General features: G+C 50.1%; 9 protein-coding genes across 9 annotated transcripts, besides 3 other annotated features; all 9 read left to right on the top strand.

The window, feature by feature from the left end:
- Window positions 1-12021: part of a sequence feature (sequence corresponds to BAC RPCI93-26E13) that runs on past the window's edge.
- Window positions 477-1898, top strand: Tb927.8.5730 (protein kinase, putative; the record flags this gene model as incomplete). Its single annotated transcript, XM_842310.1, has 1 exon — window positions 477-1898. One exon carries the CDS (start codon window positions 477-479, stop codon window positions 1896-1898), a length of 1422 nt encoding a protein of 473 aa, XP_847403.1.
- Window positions 2288-2956, top strand: Tb927.8.5740 (proteasome 26S non-ATPase subunit 9, putative; the record flags this gene model as incomplete). The annotated part of the gene is made up of 1 exon (XM_842311.1): window positions 2288-2956. One exon carries the CDS (start codon window positions 2288-2290, stop codon window positions 2954-2956), a length of 669 nt encoding a protein of 222 aa, XP_847404.1.
- Window positions 3377-6013, top strand: Tb927.8.5750 (hypothetical protein, conserved; the record flags this gene model as incomplete). The annotated part of the gene is made up of 1 exon (XM_842312.1): window positions 3377-6013. One exon carries the CDS (start codon window positions 3377-3379, stop codon window positions 6011-6013), a length of 2637 nt encoding a protein of 878 aa, XP_847405.1.
- On the top strand, window positions 6756-8192 carry Tb927.8.5760 (hypothetical protein, conserved; the record flags this gene model as incomplete). The annotated part of the gene is made up of 1 exon (XM_842313.1): window positions 6756-8192. The coding sequence occupies one exon, from the start codon at window positions 6756-6758 to the stop codon at window positions 8190-8192; it is 1437 nt and encodes a 478-aa protein (XP_847406.1).
- Tb927.8.5770 (histone acethyltransferase, putative) lies at window positions 9594-11633 on the top strand (the record flags this gene model as incomplete). The annotated part of the gene is made up of 1 exon (XM_842314.1): window positions 9594-11633. The coding sequence occupies one exon, from the start codon at window positions 9594-9596 to the stop codon at window positions 11631-11633; it is 2040 nt and encodes a 679-aa protein (XP_847407.1).
- Window positions 12022-16960: part of a sequence feature (sequence corresponds to BAC RPCI93-11J15) that runs on past the window's edge.
- Tb927.8.5780 (protein tyrosine phosphatase, putative) lies at window positions 12414-12944 on the top strand (the record flags this gene model as incomplete). The annotated part of the gene is made up of 1 exon (XM_842315.1): window positions 12414-12944. One exon carries the CDS (start codon window positions 12414-12416, stop codon window positions 12942-12944), a length of 531 nt encoding a protein of 176 aa, XP_847408.1.
- Tb927.8.5790 (hypothetical protein) lies at window positions 13459-13932 on the top strand (the record flags this gene model as incomplete). Its single annotated transcript, XM_842316.1, has 1 exon — window positions 13459-13932. The coding sequence occupies one exon, from the start codon at window positions 13459-13461 to the stop codon at window positions 13930-13932; it is 474 nt and encodes a 157-aa protein (XP_847409.1).
- Window positions 14536-14574: a repeat region.
- Tb927.8.5800 (hypothetical protein, conserved) lies at window positions 14839-15315 on the top strand (the record flags this gene model as incomplete). Its single annotated transcript, XM_842317.1, has 1 exon — window positions 14839-15315. The coding sequence occupies one exon, from the start codon at window positions 14839-14841 to the stop codon at window positions 15313-15315; it is 477 nt and encodes a 158-aa protein (XP_847410.1).
- Tb927.8.5810 (mitochondrial carrier protein, putative) lies at window positions 15666-16580 on the top strand (the record flags this gene model as incomplete). Its single annotated transcript, XM_842318.1, has 1 exon — window positions 15666-16580. The coding sequence occupies one exon, from the start codon at window positions 15666-15668 to the stop codon at window positions 16578-16580; it is 915 nt and encodes a 304-aa protein (XP_847411.1).

The following is a 16960-nucleotide window of genomic DNA, read 5'->3' on the forward strand; positions in this document are numbered from 1 at the left end:
CCGGGATGGTGCCTTCGTTGCGTTAGGTGTCTGATTTGTAGTCGTGGGCGGCATGTTAGCACCACAGGAGGTAAAGAGCTGATTTACCTTTGTGAGTAGCTGTAACCGCAGCGGGAGAACCCCTTTGATTGGGTAGTCAACGATAAACAACATTGTTTTCCCGTTTTGTGTAAGCAAATGAAAGGGTGTGTGCTTCTTTACGTGCGGCGTCATGAGAAATGATTGCTATTCGTATTCGGTTGCACAGAATGATATGTTGTGTTGAACCTTTGTGTCTCTGTTTTTGATCTTGATTTATATTGCTACGTTCCTTCTTCTTCCCTTCCCAACACTTCTGTGCCGCCGGTGACCGCATAAGTCTCTAATAGTCGGCCCCCAGCGACGTACCTCTCCTCCTCTTCCCGCAACTGTACATCGGGACAGGGGTGAAAGTAAATACACATCAAACCTGTGCCCAACGAAGGCTCGTGGAAAGCATGAGCGACGAGGGGTTTGAAGATCTCTTTATATTGGACACCGACCCGGAGGAGTTGTACGAAGAGTTGGGCCCCATTGGTGTAGGGAACTATGGATCTGTTATAAAGGCACGGAACCGTCATACGCAGGAAATCACTGCCATCAAGCTCGTGTTGTTGGTTGACAAAGATGAGCGGGACTTCGTGCAGCGGGAGATTAGCATATTAAAGCATTGTAGGCACCCGAACATTGTGCACTACTATGGTGCTCACAAGTCTCTTAGTAAGTTATGGATTGTAATGGAGTACTGTGAAGGTGGATCCATTGATATGGTTTATAAGGTGTTGCGGCACCCCTTGCCAGAGCCACTGATTGCCTATGTTTGCCGTCAAGTGTTGCTTGGGCTGCAATACCTCCACGCAAATCGAAAGATACACCGAGACATCAAGGGTGGTAACATTTTGCTGACGCGTGATGGTGGAGTGAAACTCGCTGATTTTGGTGTAAGCACGGAGTTGTCCCACTCCCTCTCGCGTCGTAACACATTTGTGGGCACGTTATTGTGGATGGCGCCGGAGGCCATTTTGGAGCTCGATTATGACGAGAAAGCTGATCTGTGGAGTTTAGGTATTACATTGATTGAAATGGCGGAGGGCGCACCACCGTATATTGACACTCACCCAGCGCGTGCCTTGTTTATGATTCCGAAGATGGATCCACCCTCGCTCCAGGACAAGGAACGGTGGTCGCCACAAATGACACTTTTTCTCAAAAGGTTACTGACAAAGGATCACAACGCTCGCCCGACAGCCACGACAATGCTTAACGACCCCTTTGTACTACCGGAGAATATTGGTACGCAGGAGCAGCTTAAAGCCGTTATAGATGAGGTGCTTGCTAAGAAAGCTTCAATAGACCCGCAACGTATGCGCGACTACACGGATTCGAGCGCAACATTCGTGGAAAGGACGTCTTCCGATGGTGGAGGTGGGGATGATCACAGCACGGACAGCAGGGATGAGGTTCAGCCGCACTTAACAGCAAAGGGCCTCACCAACGCTCCCGCGAATTCGATAGAGGCGTTGGACGGGGCCGGAACTCACCTCTTCTTCCAGGATGGTACACTCCTACCACTGCCTATGCTCTACACACAGGACATAAGTTTCGATGAACTTTGTGTTGGTGAGGAGCTCAATGGGCCATTTTCATTACCAGTGCCTAGTGTGGAGTCGTTGTTGGTTCCCCCTGAACAGCAGTCAACGGCTTGTCACGGCGGCGAGGCGCTGGCGCACACCATGCACGTAACGGCGAAGCTGAAGGAGATGCTGTATTACCACAAGCAGCTTCCTTACTGTCGCGGTCTCACAGACGCGGAGGCAGCGAAGTCCAGGGAAATGCAGCTAAAGTATGGGTCTGTGTTGAAGAGTGTCTACCGCCTGTAGAGGGAGAGTCACGAAGAGGTGAAGGGTTGTGGGTTCGTCTGTCTAACTGACTGTGGTGTGGTACCCAAGACTGAAGAGGGGAAAGCAAGGGAATGGTGTAGGAAGATCCCCATTTTGTTGCAGGCCTTTATTGCCCTTTGTTTTTGCTTTTGTGCTCGCTACACGTACAGTATATCTCGCGGGCTTGGTTTTCTTTCCCTCCTCTGTCGGTGAACTACCAACGTGTTATTTGATGTCTCCGCACGTCTGACCGAGTTGCAAAGCGGGGACGCTTTTTGGTGGTAGTCTAGGGCCTTCTTCGCCTGTTCCTCTTCTTCTTCCCACCGACAAACATTTTATAATTGGGAGTCTTGTGAGAGATAGTAGGCAGCCCCTGGGTTCTGTGAAGAATGTCTGGAACTTTACTCAAGGAAGAGCTGCTACAGTTGGACAACAAACGGCGATCCATAATGAGGGATATCGAGGAAGCCATGACATTCCTCAACTCCACACCAGTAGGGCTTCGCGGCAGTCTTGTGGACAGCGAGGGGTTCCCGCGTGATGATTGCGACCTCTACGCCGTACGTCGTGCACGGCACACTGTAAACTGCGGGCACAATGATCTTAAGTCTATCGAGGCTACCATTCACGAGAAGCTTTCGCAGCTGCATGAGGAATGCCGCGGGGAGGCGGAGGAGCAGATGCAGCGGGACAAAATGAAGAAGAAATCGGAGGACGATCAACGAAGGCGGGACGAACAAAAGCAGGTGATGTCCAGCAAAGAACCATTCGTGCGTGTGGTAGACGTCGCGACTGGAAGCCCAGCTGAGGAAGGAGGCCTTATATGTGGTCACCTCATAGTCCAGTACGGTGACGTAGATGCGGAAAAGGTGTTGGAAGGAGGTTTCGGCGAAATGGCGCGAGTTACATCGAGTTATGAGGGGCAGATGTTGCGAGTGTGGGTACGTTCTCCCAGTGATGATGACTGTGGTGGGGCACGAGAGCTTTTTATCGTTCCACAGAGATGGAGAGGTGAGGGTCTTTTAGGATGCACATTTGAGCCAATGAAATTGAATTAGCGCATACCCGTGTGCGATCGTGGCGGTTTTCGCAAGTGATGATGCGCTTGTCTGCATGCGATAAGACGTCGTGTCTCGGGTGTGCAGTGATGGGGTGTATGCTCTCATCGCGGGGTGTCGCTGCTTCCACACATGCTAGCTTTGCGGGGGTCGTGGAAGGGGGGCTGCGGCGCAACCAGATGCGTCAAAAACGCGGACTATTAATGTAGATGCAGTTGAACTTTGCGCAGACTCCCTGTTTTTGGAGTTGCCGCTACTCTCTCCCTTCCCCTCGGAAGTTTAATTTTGCACCAAGTTTCTGTATGTTTCGCGTCTTTCCCCTTAAAATGAACGCCTCGTCCCTGGACCAAAACACCCGGTAGCACAACCCCACTTCTACTCCGTGACCCTCTTTCTTTGAAGGTTGCACAGTGCGAAAGCATGCTGTCCTCTGCGCTCGGCATGGGACATTATACCCGTATTATTTCGGTATACGAGCGCTTCGCCGTCCTTTCCACCTGCACCATCAAGCGAGAAGTGGAGCGGATGCTGCATTCCACATGCGCGGGTACCTCGCAGCAGCAGCACCAACATCAGCAACGCCAACTTCTCACCACCGTTTGTGATTTACTTGTGAAGAGTGGCGAGTGGCGGCGTGCATTTGCCGTGGCTCAACACCTTCCGCTAGCAGAGCGACAAGCTATTGTATCTGCGGCAGAAAGGAGGCAGGAGGGCAACGCCGTAGAACAGGGGCAGACCACATTGGGTACTTCGGCGCCTTCGAACTGCGACACATCAGCTCCCGGTAACCTTCACAAGGCCCTAAATGAGGATCTAGTCCGGATGGCCTTTGCTTTGCAGCGGAGTGGAAAGAAAGCGGCCTTAACCAGCGGCCGGGTTGAAACTGAGGGAAGTGTTGGTGTTGATGGCGAAATGCTGAATACGCAGCAGCGGATTTTTAGGGAGTTGAGTAGGCGGCACCGGTACAGAGAACTGATTCAGTGTGTAATAAACTGGAAGTCGAGGGGATTAATCCCCGTCAAACACAAATCAGTGGCAGATGTCAGATGTGCTAGTAGTGATGGTAGCATTGACGAGCATCACAAGGTTAGTGGAGATGGAAACGGATCTACTATGGGGGCGGGCAGCAGTAGGGAGACTGGTATTAACAGGGACATCGTATTTAACGCTGAACAGGCGCTGCAGTCACTCATCTTCAACTCCACTTCCGGGAAACAGTGGGAGGAGGCAATGCAACACCACCAAGCATTCTTTATTCACATGCTCCGCGACCCAATGGCAGCACAGCAACTGCTGCGAAAAACAGATGTTGGGTTTTTTTCTCAACTCCTTCTATCCCTTCTTAGGGACAGCAACGCCACAACCACCACCTTGTCTTCACCGTCTCAGGCTTGTGGCTTCAGAGAACAAGCAACTCCGTGGGACACTATTGCATCGATGTGTTTTGCGCTCCGCTCGCACGTGGGGCAACAAAAGAAGGTTCTCAAGGTTGAACTTTTGCATGCATTGTTGAGTGCCTTGAGAAGGGAAGCCAAGACGGTGACAGTAACGAGGGAGAATGCTGGTTTTAACTCACGGTCGAATGTTGTTTCCGCCGCCGCGACAAGCATGATGCGATCACTACCTGATGATATCGGTGATCGGTCTATGCGGTCTTCTGTTGAGGGGCTTTGCGTGCCGTTAGTACATCACAACGAGGCGCAGGCGCGGTTCATCGGCCTCCCTCTCTTCGTGGATTTGGCACTTGCGATGTGTGACTGCGGCGTACCGGTTACCAATGCATTAGTTCAGTGTATGCTCCTCTGTTTGGGGAATATGCAACGCCATCGGCTAAGTGAAACGGTACCGGTTCCACAAACCAAGGCGTTGAAAAGGGAACGCGAACTGATAATGAGCTTGGTAACCGAACCACGGGCTGTGCGCTGGCTTCCTGCCTTGCGACTTTTGCAAACATGTAGCGAGCAGCACCACTTTTTGGTTACATCTGCGCATCTGCGATGCCTTCTTGGTGGCTTACAGAGTATTTCTATCCGTCAGACGTGGCCCGCTGCTCTTTCCGCTGCATCGTTCCTGATGACCCGTCACCACATTTTCCCAGATGAAGCGTCTGTGGAGAAATTAATGCTTAACCTCCATGCGGCGTCATGGCAACGCGTGTTTGAGGTGCTGCGCCTATACGATCGGAAGCACATCCAGCCGTCACCCACTATTCTTCGTGATTTACACGTTGTGGCAATGAAGCACAGTTCGTGGGATACGGTTCTGCGTGTTATGCAGAGCATTAAAGATGTGGGTCACCAGCAGGCAGGGTTTATGAACTATGTATACTGTTTGCGGGCTTACGGATGCGCGGGGAAGTGGAACAGCGCTGTGAAACTATTTATGCAACTGAAAGACGTTCCCCGCATCGGCCTCCCACGCCCCGCCCTCAATGAAAAGACGGTGGCAGTTCCCGTGATAGCCATGATGGAAAACAATCATTGGGAGGAAGTCATACATTTTGCTAACACTGTGTGGAAAAAATGTGGCGCGGGATTAACAGTTGAAGGGGCTGAGGTCACCCGTGCTGCCACGCTCCTTTCTCTCGTCCACATTGGTGAGTCTCAAAGAGTAGCGACTTTCTTGAACAATTGTTGCGGGCAACGGAACGCCCGCGGTACCAACGCATCAGTTTCAGCTGACGGGAATCTAATTCCTGACACCGGATCATCGGAGGTGCTTCGGGGGATTGTGGTACGGGCGGCCCAGCTACAAACGCTTCTCGGTATGGAGCACCTCAATTCACCTATCCGCCTCGTGTTTGATCTCCTTGGCGCCGATAAAGACGGCGATAAAGCAGAGCAATTCTCAGTGGACACTCGCAGTCGCTCCCCTCGCCCGCAGCTGTACCTTCCGCCGCAGCACATTCAGCATCAACACGAGTGGTTCGCAACGACGTTAGGCCACATGACGCGCCATGACGAGCGTCTCTTCTGCGCCGCTGCCCAACAGGCGGTGGCTGAGGCCATGTCTTCCATTGGTGTGGCACCCGTGTACCTGAAGGCGGCTCTGCTCTAAGGAACTGATCTTTAAGGAATATTTGCACCCGACTATATCTGTGTGTATGTGCAGAAAATAGTGTATCGAACTGTCACGCGACGTATCGGAGGGTAACAACCGACTTCCCAACAATAGTTGAATTCTTTTTTTTTTTTTGAGAGGGGGGGGGGTAACGGTATGTTACTAGTTTTCGTCTACTTCGTTTCAATCCTTTTCTGGAATTGCAACCTGCTGGGTTTCTTTTAGCGTTGTTAGTGCGTGAATAGGAGTCTCACGATTTGGCACTACCTTTATTTCCTTCCTTCTCCGTTGGCTGTATCTATTCGAAGTCAAGAAGCAACGGGAAAATAGGAAGAAAAAAGCAAATCGACCGTACTTTCGTAGACAGCGAGGGGGGGGGGGAAGACCTACCACAGGACTAAATCAAAAAAAAAAAAATCACAAATAGAGGGAATTCAAAGTATAAAACAGTGCAAACAAAGGTGTCTTCATCCTCAAAGGGAAGTGGAAGTAGGAGATAATTTTTTTGGAGGAGGGATTAAATAAGCAGAAAAAGGTCAGTAGTCTTTTTTTGTAGCGATAACCCCCGCAGGTTTAAGAAGGGGTATAAAATATAAGAACAAAACGGAAGTCGTGCAAATTGGGTGGTGTGTTTGCCTTCTGTCAGAAAGGTAACTGAGCAGAAAACAACTTCTAAAAGAAGGTGCGGGGAACGAACGAGGTGGAAAAGCGCTCAAACAAAATCTATTCCTCCACAGAAATGAACACACCACTGCATGCCGCAGCAGCGGTGGGCGACATTAGGGCTCTTGTGAGGATAAGCAGGGTTAGCAGCACTAATGTTAACGCCGTGGATGAAGAGGGACGTACGCCCTTGCACATCGCCGCAGAGAAGGGAAATATGGAGTTTGTACGGATGTTGTTCCGGAAATTCAACGGTGTTGACACAACGATTCTTGACAACAGTAGCAAGACGGCTGTTCAGCGGGCGCCGGTGGAACAGCAACAGCAGTTAACACTCCTCCTGTCAGTGGAGGAAGCTAATACAATTGCACGTGCTAAGGACAATTTAAACGTTAAGAGGGAGAAGGAGGAGGAGGAAAATGTGTACAAGGACCATGACGTGGAAGGCTCTGATATGGTGAACCCGCAGGTACTTCGTAAGATTGTCATCTGCCTTTTGGTGCCGTTTGTTTACCCCCTGTTAAACATGGGGACCATCTTCGTCCTCCAGTACGCTGCCCTGACATTCGTCTTCTACTTCGTTGTGGTGGGCTATTTTCTATCGGAATTTACGATCAAGCCGCCGTGGTACCATCACCATCCAAAGAGTAATGAGTTGACGGCCCGTGGTTGCCCTGACTATTGGAACGGTTGCGTTAACGACCCGTTCAAAGACTTGGGGCTGCAGTTCGATAACGTATCTTTCATTTCTACAGACCAATATGTACTTCGTGGATGGCATGTCCCACCACCGAGTGATAAGCCGCGGGGAATGGGTGTCGTCCTCGTGCACGGCGGTGGTAGGGACCGTCGGGCGTGGCTCCGTCATGTTCCTTTCCTTCACAATGCAGGATACGGATGCTTACTGTTTGATTTCCGCGAGCATGGGCTGAGCGACGGTAACATGCGCGGTTTCACATATGGCATGAAAGAGAGGTTTGATGTAGTAGCAGCATGCCACTTCATGCGTTCCGAATGTGGTTACAACCGTATCTGTGCAATGGGGACAAGCGTGGGCGCGTCGTCAGCGATCATGGCTGCTGCAATTGACAAAACCATTGATATCATAGTGGCGGAGAATGCGATTCTGACCTGCGCAGCACTGCAGGATCAGCAGATCGTTAACATTATCGGCGGTTACTTTGCCAGACGAGTGTACAGTACCTTCTTTTTTAACCTCCTTCGTAGAACTGCGTCGTTCTGGCTCAACTACCGTATAGGCAACAAGCCCAGCAAGCACTGTCAAGCGCTGCACTGTATTGCAAAAGTGTCTCCACGACCCATCTTACTTATGCATGGTACTGCCGACGAGCTCGTCCCGTGCCGCCACTCTCAGAAGTTGTTCGAAGAGGCCTCTGAGCCGAAGGAGTTGTACCTCGCAGAGGGGGCGTTCCACTGCGGGTTGCACAACACACATAAGGAGGAGTACGAGGCGAGGGTTTTGGGCTTCCTCCAGCGGTACGGTGGGGGGTGAAGGCCATTCGAGAAAACAGAAGGATCAGGGATGGAAACGAAGGGGTGCAGGAAGTGAAGCTTGGAAGGGCCGGGAAGAACGGTAAAGACCCGAAATGAATAAATAGAATGAATGGAAAAGGATTGCAGACAAAGAGTAAAGACCTGAGTGCACACGTGTCCCCGTGGTGCGTCACTCCCAAGTGCCGCCCCATCACTCGAGCGTACAGAGGGCGAGAAAGCTTCTTGGAAATCTCACATATTACCCCTTCAGCCTTCGTCTTCTCATCCTCTTTCGCCTTTCTGGAACTCCCTTTATCAACTCCCTTTATCCTCACCACCGTGTTGTTTGCAGGAAGCTGTGGCTCCCGCCCCCCCCCCAACTGCAGTTGTAAATGAACGTATTCGCGATCTCATCCTTTCCCCCTCTCCCTTCTCTCACCTTTCTAAGAAGCATTCAACTCTTATTTAGCCCATTTTGGGGTGTGTTCCCACAACAATAAAAGACGCCCATTTCTTTTCTCCGCCGTTCGGCGCCCTTTCTTTCAACGACTACCGTTGCTGAAGTTTATATGCATTATGAACCCCAGCGCTTTCTTTTTAAGTTTTTTCTGCGGTTGATTTTTTTTACCCTCGTTACCTTTGCGTCGCGTTACAGTGAGGTCGCAGACACAGGGCGGTCATGTGTTGATCCCAGTACAGAAAGGCCAGTCCTAAGGAGGCTTTACCTACCTTTAATCTTACCTCATATTTTCCTTTTTCCTTTTATGCACTTCCGTTTTCTTTGTTTTTGCTTTTCGCGCACACATGTATTTATTCGATCTCTAGTTGGGGTGAAGCTGCACCAGGAGCGGTTAATGGGGAATGATGAATGTCGCGAATTATATGCGAAGAATTCTGTAAATAGGAGGTGAATAATAGGAATGAAGAAATTGGTGGGATCTTTTGCGCTATAGCGGTAGCGTGCTCAATGTGGGAGGGCTCGTTGTTGTGTTATTCAATTTGTCGTTAAGAGTACCGTTTCTGCCACCTTTTCTTTTTTCCAAAAAAAAAAACACATTGTGTGCGTGTGCGTTGGGGAGCGAAGCAGTGAACTAGTGGTTGAAAAGTGGGCCGTGTGAACTTCACCCCAACCGTTCTTGCTGTGCCCCCTCGTGCGCCGTATATTTGTGTCTAGAACACTCTAGAGCCCGTAATGGCTAAAACACGTCTTTTTCCCTGTCTAACTCTCCTTTCTACCCGCCTCTCTCTCTCTCTCTGTGTGTGCTTTCCCGTGTTGAGTTTGCTCGATGTTTAGATTGTAACGCAACAAGCAACAACGCAAACGTTAACCTCTATTCTTTCCGTGTTTGCAACGTACAAACATAATCTTAGAATCCCATAGGGGATATTTACTTGCGTTGTTCAGGTGACTGAGGTTAGAATGCTACACGCTAGTGGTAATGGCGCGGTAGGTGACGGTGAAGAGGAGTCTACTGGTTCCTTCATTCCTGACATGCAAAAAGTAAATGCAAAATTGCGTAACTTGCCTACGCTGGAACGACTCCTGCAGGAAAAAGATCCCAATGAGTTCACAGATGAGGAAATGGGCAACGCTCTGAAGTTTGTTGAGGCAATTGCGGGGACTGAGGTGTCGACGACTCAAACCATTGAGCAACAGCTCCGTCAGCTCATGAAAAAATATTCTGTTGTAATAAAGAAATCACTGCTTCTCGCTGCATACAGGAAGTGGTTAGCAGAGGACCAACGGCGGACCGGCAACGCCGTGTTGGAGCGTTACTTAATTTCGAAAGCCCCACGCAGTCAGTCAGGGGTGCTGGTAGTGACTGTCTTTACCTCCGCCTACCCGGAGGGGCAAAAGTTTAGCTGCAAGTGGAATTGCTACTATTGTCCCAACGAGCCCGGGCAGCCGCGTAGTTACCTCCTTAACGAACCTGGTGTGCGCCGTGCAAACCGCTTAGAATTCGACCCCTACCGCCAGTTTCAGGACCGTGTGAGGTCGCTTGTCGCTATTGGTCACCCAGCGGACAAGGTAGAGCTTTTGGTACTGGGAGGTACGTGGGAAAGCTACCCACTCTCCTACCGTGAGACTTTCATTAGGGATCTTTTTTACGCCGCTAACACATTGTATGATGATGATGCGAGTAACAGCGACTCTACCGTTACCGAAGAGAGGAAGAGGGGTGCGACCGCCGGGGAAAGTGGAAGACCACGGCCTCCACTGGACTTACTGCAGGAGCAACTCCTGAATGAAACAGCCGCTTGTAAGATTATTGGGGTAACCCTTGAAACGCGGCCCGATACCGTGAATGAGGAAATGTTGCGGCAGCTGCGTCGGTTTGGTTGCACACGCGTACAGCTTGGTGTGCAGCACACAGATGATGCAGTCCTGCTTGCGGTCAATCGGCAATCCACGAGGGATGAGGCGGTTCACGCCATTAAGTTGCTGAAGGACAGCTGCTTTAAAGTTGATATCCACCTAATGCCAGACCTTCCGGGGTCTACACCAGAGAATGACAAGAAAATGTTTTCTGACGTTCTATACTCACCCGAGCTACAGGCTGATCAGTGGAAAATTTATCCCTGCCAAACGACGCCCTTCAGCGTTATCGAAGAGTGGTACAAGGAGGGAAAGTATCAACCCTATGGTCTTACCAATTTGATTGACGTCATTCTCTTTGCTAAACGGCGCGTTCAACCATGGGTGCGACTCAACCGTGTAGTGCGTGACATTCCGCATGATTACATACTTGGTGGAGTGGACGTGTCAAATCTCCGCCAGCTACTTGCGGTTCGCCTTGCTGAGGAGGGTTCCCGCTGCCAGTGCATCCGCTGCCGTGAGGTTAAGGGTGATGCAGCAGCTGCTGCAAAGCTTCGAGAGGCTGTGCTGGTGGAGCGGCGTTATTCGGCGAGTGAAGGAGAAGAAGTGTTTGTCTCCTGTGAATCAGCTGATGGTTTAACACTTTTTGGTTTCCTGAGAATTCGAATTCATATAGAAAACTGGGAAACACCTTTCGAGGAGCTTAAATCGTGCGCGTTAATTCGAGAATTGCATGTGTATGGCAGCCTTGTCCCGGCGCACACAGAGGCAGACAACGCTAAAGCACAACACCGCGGGGTAGGTACAAAGCTGTTACAGCGGGCGGAAAGCATAGCTCGGAAAGAAGGATACCACCGCATCGCCGTTATTAGCGGTGTAGGGGTGCGCAATTATTATCGTTGCAAAGGTTACGCTCTCTTTACAGGTCCCGAATCCGGAGATTTTCTCATAAAGGAGTTGCAAGATGGCGAAGAAAGTGAAAAAGCTAAGGTGGATGACCATCAACAGTGTAGCAATGATGCGAACCAGAGGGACTCGACACAGGCTGCTGATGGTGGGGACGCAGCTGGTTCCGTTATTACAAGCCTGTGGAGCCGCTTAACTTCCTTTTGGCAGGGGCTTAAGCGGCCCCGAGGCCAGTGATATGTGTGACTCCTCCCCCCCCCCCCTATATGTTCATTGGGGATGCAGCAATATCCGCAACCAATCATATGGAGGGTGGAGCTGCGGGGGGAAGCGTATCTACAATAGCTAAAGTTCAACTCCTCTCTGCTTCAAGGAGTCCCAGATTTTGCCGTAAGACAATGAGTGGTGTTTTCACGTACGAGTAAGGTTTTAACTAGTTTGATGAATATTAGTATTGACAGTGTTCTATCTAATACCCTTCTGCTTTGCCGCGGCACACGATCTCTATATGTGCGCCACGTTTATTTCGGTATCTTCACTCCTTCCCTCCCCCCCCAATTCCAAACTTCCCATCTTAGCTCTTGTTGTTGTTGAACTGAAACCATTGGTGGACACCAAAAACAGTTCTTGCTACACGTCACCACCGCACGCTGTCGCCGGATTAGCAAGAGATATTCCAGCAGTGTTACCCAGGTGCACAATTCGGTTACGGTGTTCAAGCTGGAATTCCTCGGCGTGGGCAGTGCTCTGCCTGAGCAGCAATAAGGTCTAGCGCGACCCCGTGCGTTGGCGTTAATAACAAAGTAGTAGGTCCGCTGACGTAGAGGTGACTCACATAGCTGGATAGGATTTAATTCTTTGGCCAACCTGTTCTGTGTAATATACTTCTGACCATAGCGGACGAAGGAGGAAGTGCTCATATCTTTTCTCTAAGGAAAAGGCGTGACCAGGCTTCGATACAGCGAAACGCAAACGTACAAACATATATACCGGTGAAGTGTGTCCCATCTCAGAAGCATGGACGTCAACTGTACATTGATTGAGTGCCTGGACGCGAAGGACAACAAGCGTGTTCTTTTTAACTTCCTCATTCTTGACGCCCCATCACCGAGTAGCCTACCAGCATATCTGAAAGCACTGCAACGGCGGCAGGTGCGTCACCTTGTACGTGTGTGTGGTCCGACATACGACGCCACCCTCGTCGAGAAAAATGGCATTGAGGTGCACAGCTGGCCCTTCGACGACGGTGCGCCGCCCCCGCGTGGGGTGTTGGAATCCTGGTTCCGTTTGCTGGACACCGAAAAGGCCCATCTTGATTCTGGCGACATCAAACAGCCGGCCACTATCGCAATCCATTGCGTCGCTGGACTCGGCCGGGCCCCGATCCTCGTTGCTGTGGCGCTTGTGGAGTACGGCGGCTTAGCTCCACTTGACACCATAACGCTCATTCGTGAGCGGAGGCGTGGGGCGATCAACCAAACGCAGATGCACTGGCTTGTAAAGTACAAGAGACGTGGTGGTAATGGGGGAGGTTGCGCCATCATGTAAACCTCTGCTGAGAGACTAAGTGATGGTGTTCTAATCTGTTTATTATCAATCGATCCGCGTACATATATATATATGTTGGTGTGTACATAAAGGTGAATAGGAAAATGGAAGTTAAGTAATTTATTACAAGTGATGGGTAGGGGACTGCATCCAATGCACGCGTAGGTACGCATACTCACGCTCACATATGTAGAGGGAAAAAACAAAAAAAGAGGCGGAGGAACATGGACATGCGCGACAGTGGTGAAAATGAATGGAGAGGATCGACCTCAAGGACGATCGAAAAGGGAACGCGTTATAAAAGGTGTTGCGAACCTTTGCAGGGAGTAGTTATGAACTTCGGTTTTCACTTTGAGTCAATTAGTTCGGCTTTTTTTTGTCGGGTTGCCGTCACCCCTGTATGAGGGTGGTTGCAATATGAAGGTGGTAAAGATTTAGTGCATACGGTACTGCTCGGTACAAGTTTCTTTCCACTATGTGCCTGTGTGTATGAATTGTGTTTTTTAAAAGCAATATGCACCTCTACGTTACTTTCATTTGGTTGCCCCCCTCCCAACTTTTTCCTCCCTGTACTGTTGTTCAGACACTTGCGAAACGCTTTCATTTGCCCATCCCCACATTCACCCCCCTTAGTCAAACATCTCGAACCTTTTGTTATCACCTTTCTTTTCTTTTTTTTTCCAATCTACACTACCTGGCACCTTTAAAGAGTGGGGAAAGGGGGCTTTTCTTCCCTTCTCTCTCTTCCGGTGTCACTTTCTCCTTTTTTTTCTTACGTTTGTTCCGTGCGAATCCCCTCGCACGTGGGGCGGACCGTTTGTCTGCTCATTTCTTTATTCCTTTCCCCGTCGTCAGAGACGGTGAGCGCATGTGTCGGAACGTGGCGTGCCAACTTGCGTATGAATGGTTGGATGGGAATTTCTTCGGTAGAATAATGGAAGAGAATGTTCTAGAGGGAAGTGTGTACTCAAACACTACCTTCCGCTGAATATGAAGCGGAATGGGCTTATGTCGAAGAGGGCGAGAGTGTAGGGGTGAGTGAAAGCGAGAGTATTTTTCAATCAAACCATTTAGGAAAGCGGTGTGCGATTAAAAGTGCGATTGACTGGGGGGAAAAATGGGGGAGGGAATGGGGTTGAAGGATACATTAATAACAAGAGAACGCAAAGGATATCAAATGGGATGAATGGTGGAGGCTATACTTGTGAAGTCATCGAAACTGTGTGGAGAAAAGAAAACTGATAAGGAGAGGAAACGACAGAATCAGATGATACTGAATGCGAGAAGAGTGAAAAGGACAGGGGAACAAACAGAAATGTGCGAGATTATCTCAAATTGGACTGAGATTACACGACAGAGAAGAGGAAAAAGATAGTTTTGGTTTTCAGTTGGCTCAAGGGGCATTGGCGGAAACAGAAACAGAAACTGTTGTGGCTGTGGCTGCGGGTCCCGCTACAACTTCTGTCTCTTTCGGGGTACACCACTCCGTTTCCTCCAGTCACCTTTTGCTTTCATTTAATAAAACAGTCAAACAGTGGAGGCCTTGTGTATCGTGTTTATTTGCGGCCAACATTGCTTCCATTACCGTGAACCCTCCTTCCTTTCCCCTTCTACTCCCTCCCTCCCTCCCGTTGTCCGTTTTGTGTCTGTTCTTTCAATTTTACTGCAACCTGGGCTAACGTTACTATAATTTACCCAGTCCTACTCCCCGCACCCTGACTTTCCTCGCCTACCCATATAGGGCATTTTTCGTTTTCTCCCCTCCTCCTTTGCGTCTGTAGCTGCATCATCACTATATTTGTGTCCTCACGCTTGCCACCTTGTCCATTGTTACTTGTCACTTTTCTCCCCTAAACCACCAGTCGCTGTTTTTTTTTGTTTTTGCGGTGTAGTAATGAAACACAAAGATGCTCGCGGTGGTTCGACACCGTACTTTGCCATAACGAATAACAAGACAGGCGAAGTGTTGTTGGAGGTAGCGGGGCCGCTTCCACCCACCGCGGCGTCTCCTCCCCCCGTGGAAGAGGAGTGCTGTGGTCTTTTCAACGATGCCCTTATCTTCATAACAGAGGTTCAGACGAGGAGCTACGATTTGTTCGGTCGCATTGTGGCAAAACCGACTGAGTCCCATTCAACCTCCAGCGCCTCGGCGGGCGCCGCTAAACCGCGGGATCGCTTCATGGAGGCGATAATTCCCGAGGAGGCAACAAATTCAAGTGTAATAAATTCGGCGGAGTGGGAAGTTGATGGTGAGGATGACGGTGTTAATGACGAATGCGACCAGTTTAGCACAAATAGCGGTGACGCCGGCACTGGGGTTGATTGTAACATCTTTGCAGTCGGCCCGCCGCCAAAAAGAGTGAAGAAGTGATTGAGTCTGCAGAAGCCTCTGAGGTAAGTGGTGAGTGACCTGCAGATTTTTTTTTGTGAGGTACGTACGCTGCAGATGCGCTGAGGACAATATCATCGCCTTCTCCTTTTTGGTATGCGGAGGAGGGTCACTCAAGTTGAGGTTCATGTGAAGGGGAATGAAAATGTGTGCATGTGGAAACTTCTCTTTCTTGCTCATGCGTGTCTGTAAACTATTACAGCGATGACCGTACTCTTGCTGATTGCTCAGCAACGTCGGTAGTGGGCACCTTGTTCCTCTGATATCATCCGCTAGTTTGTGAATGTTGCGCAGTGTGCCCACCCGATGCGTCACTTAGCTCCTCTTTTTCTATGCACGCCCTTGTACATTTTGGAAATGAAGGATGGTTAGTTTCCACCTGCACTTGGATGACTGAGGAGTATGTCCACACGGTTGTAGCGGGTACAATATCTGGCGCGGCTGGTGTATTGCTAGAGTACCCACTCGACACCATAAAGGTTCGGCTGCAAATGGGTGGTGGTCGTTACACCGGGTACTTCAATTGTGCATCGCGCATGATACAAGAGGAGGGTACACTTTCTTTGTACAGTGGAGTCTCCACACGCATTGTGGGCTCTGCCTTCGAGCACGCCGTTGTGTTCTCCTCGTATAAGTGGACGCTTAGAGCTGTCGGGACAGATGAACAGCATCCAAGAGTGTGGCAGATCGCACTTGGCGGAGTTGGTGGTGGGGCCATGTCTACTGTTTTGCTCACACCACTAGAACTGGTCAAGTGCCGTATGCAGGTGGCAAACGTGCAACCCGGTGCAAAGTGGCGAAACGGCAGCGTCGCCGACTGTGCTGCAAGTATTGTGCGTGAGGGTGGGCTAACGGCACTTTACAAAGGTGGGCTTGCGATGTTGGCAAGGGAAATCCCGGGAACGGCAGCATATTGCGGCACGTATGATAAACTGAAAGAGTTTCTCACACCAGAAGGGGGTTCAACCGCAAATTTGTCGATTTGGAGTTTAATGTTTGCCGGTGGATGTAGTGGTGTTGCCTTTTGGACCATATTTTTCCCTGCTGATGTGGCCAAGACGAGGATGCAAGTGGACCCCGCTTTCGCTAAAGTGGGATTCTTGGAGGCCCTTCGCCGCATATACATAGAAGGGGGCATGCGACTGCTCTACCGGGGCTGGACGGGCACAGCTGTGCGTGCATTTCCGTCTAATGCGCTAATATTTGCGGTGTTTGATTTAACCATGTACGCCCTCACCAGGGATTAGTGCGCCTAAGGGGAAGGAGACATTACCAGCGCCACTTGCTGGGCTGGCTCCTGCAAAGGCGAAGATGCGTGAGTTAACTTTTCTGCATCGCCAATCGATGTGGCCCATGTAAACTTTGTCGCGACCCACATTCGGTGGCACACCTTTCTTTTTCCATTTCCATTCCCTTGCGACACCACGAACGGGGGCCGTGAATCGTCGAATGGCAGAATATTGTGGCCCTTTTCGATTTGTCCGTGGAGTGTTGAGACGCCTACTCGTACTTTATGGTCTGCAGTATCATTGCTGCGTTTTTTTTTTCCTTCATCCGTGCACTCGTGGTACCCTGTCAAATTACACTTCTATGCCCACTCTTGTTTGTTCTCGCATTATATTCCCAC

The sequence above is a fragment of the Trypanosoma brucei genome, chromosome 8 (assembly GCF_000002445.2).
Source record: "Trypanosoma brucei brucei TREU927 chromosome 8, complete sequence".
In the NCBI taxonomy this organism is placed as follows: Eukaryota; Euglenozoa; class Kinetoplastea; order Trypanosomatida; family Trypanosomatidae; genus Trypanosoma; species Trypanosoma brucei.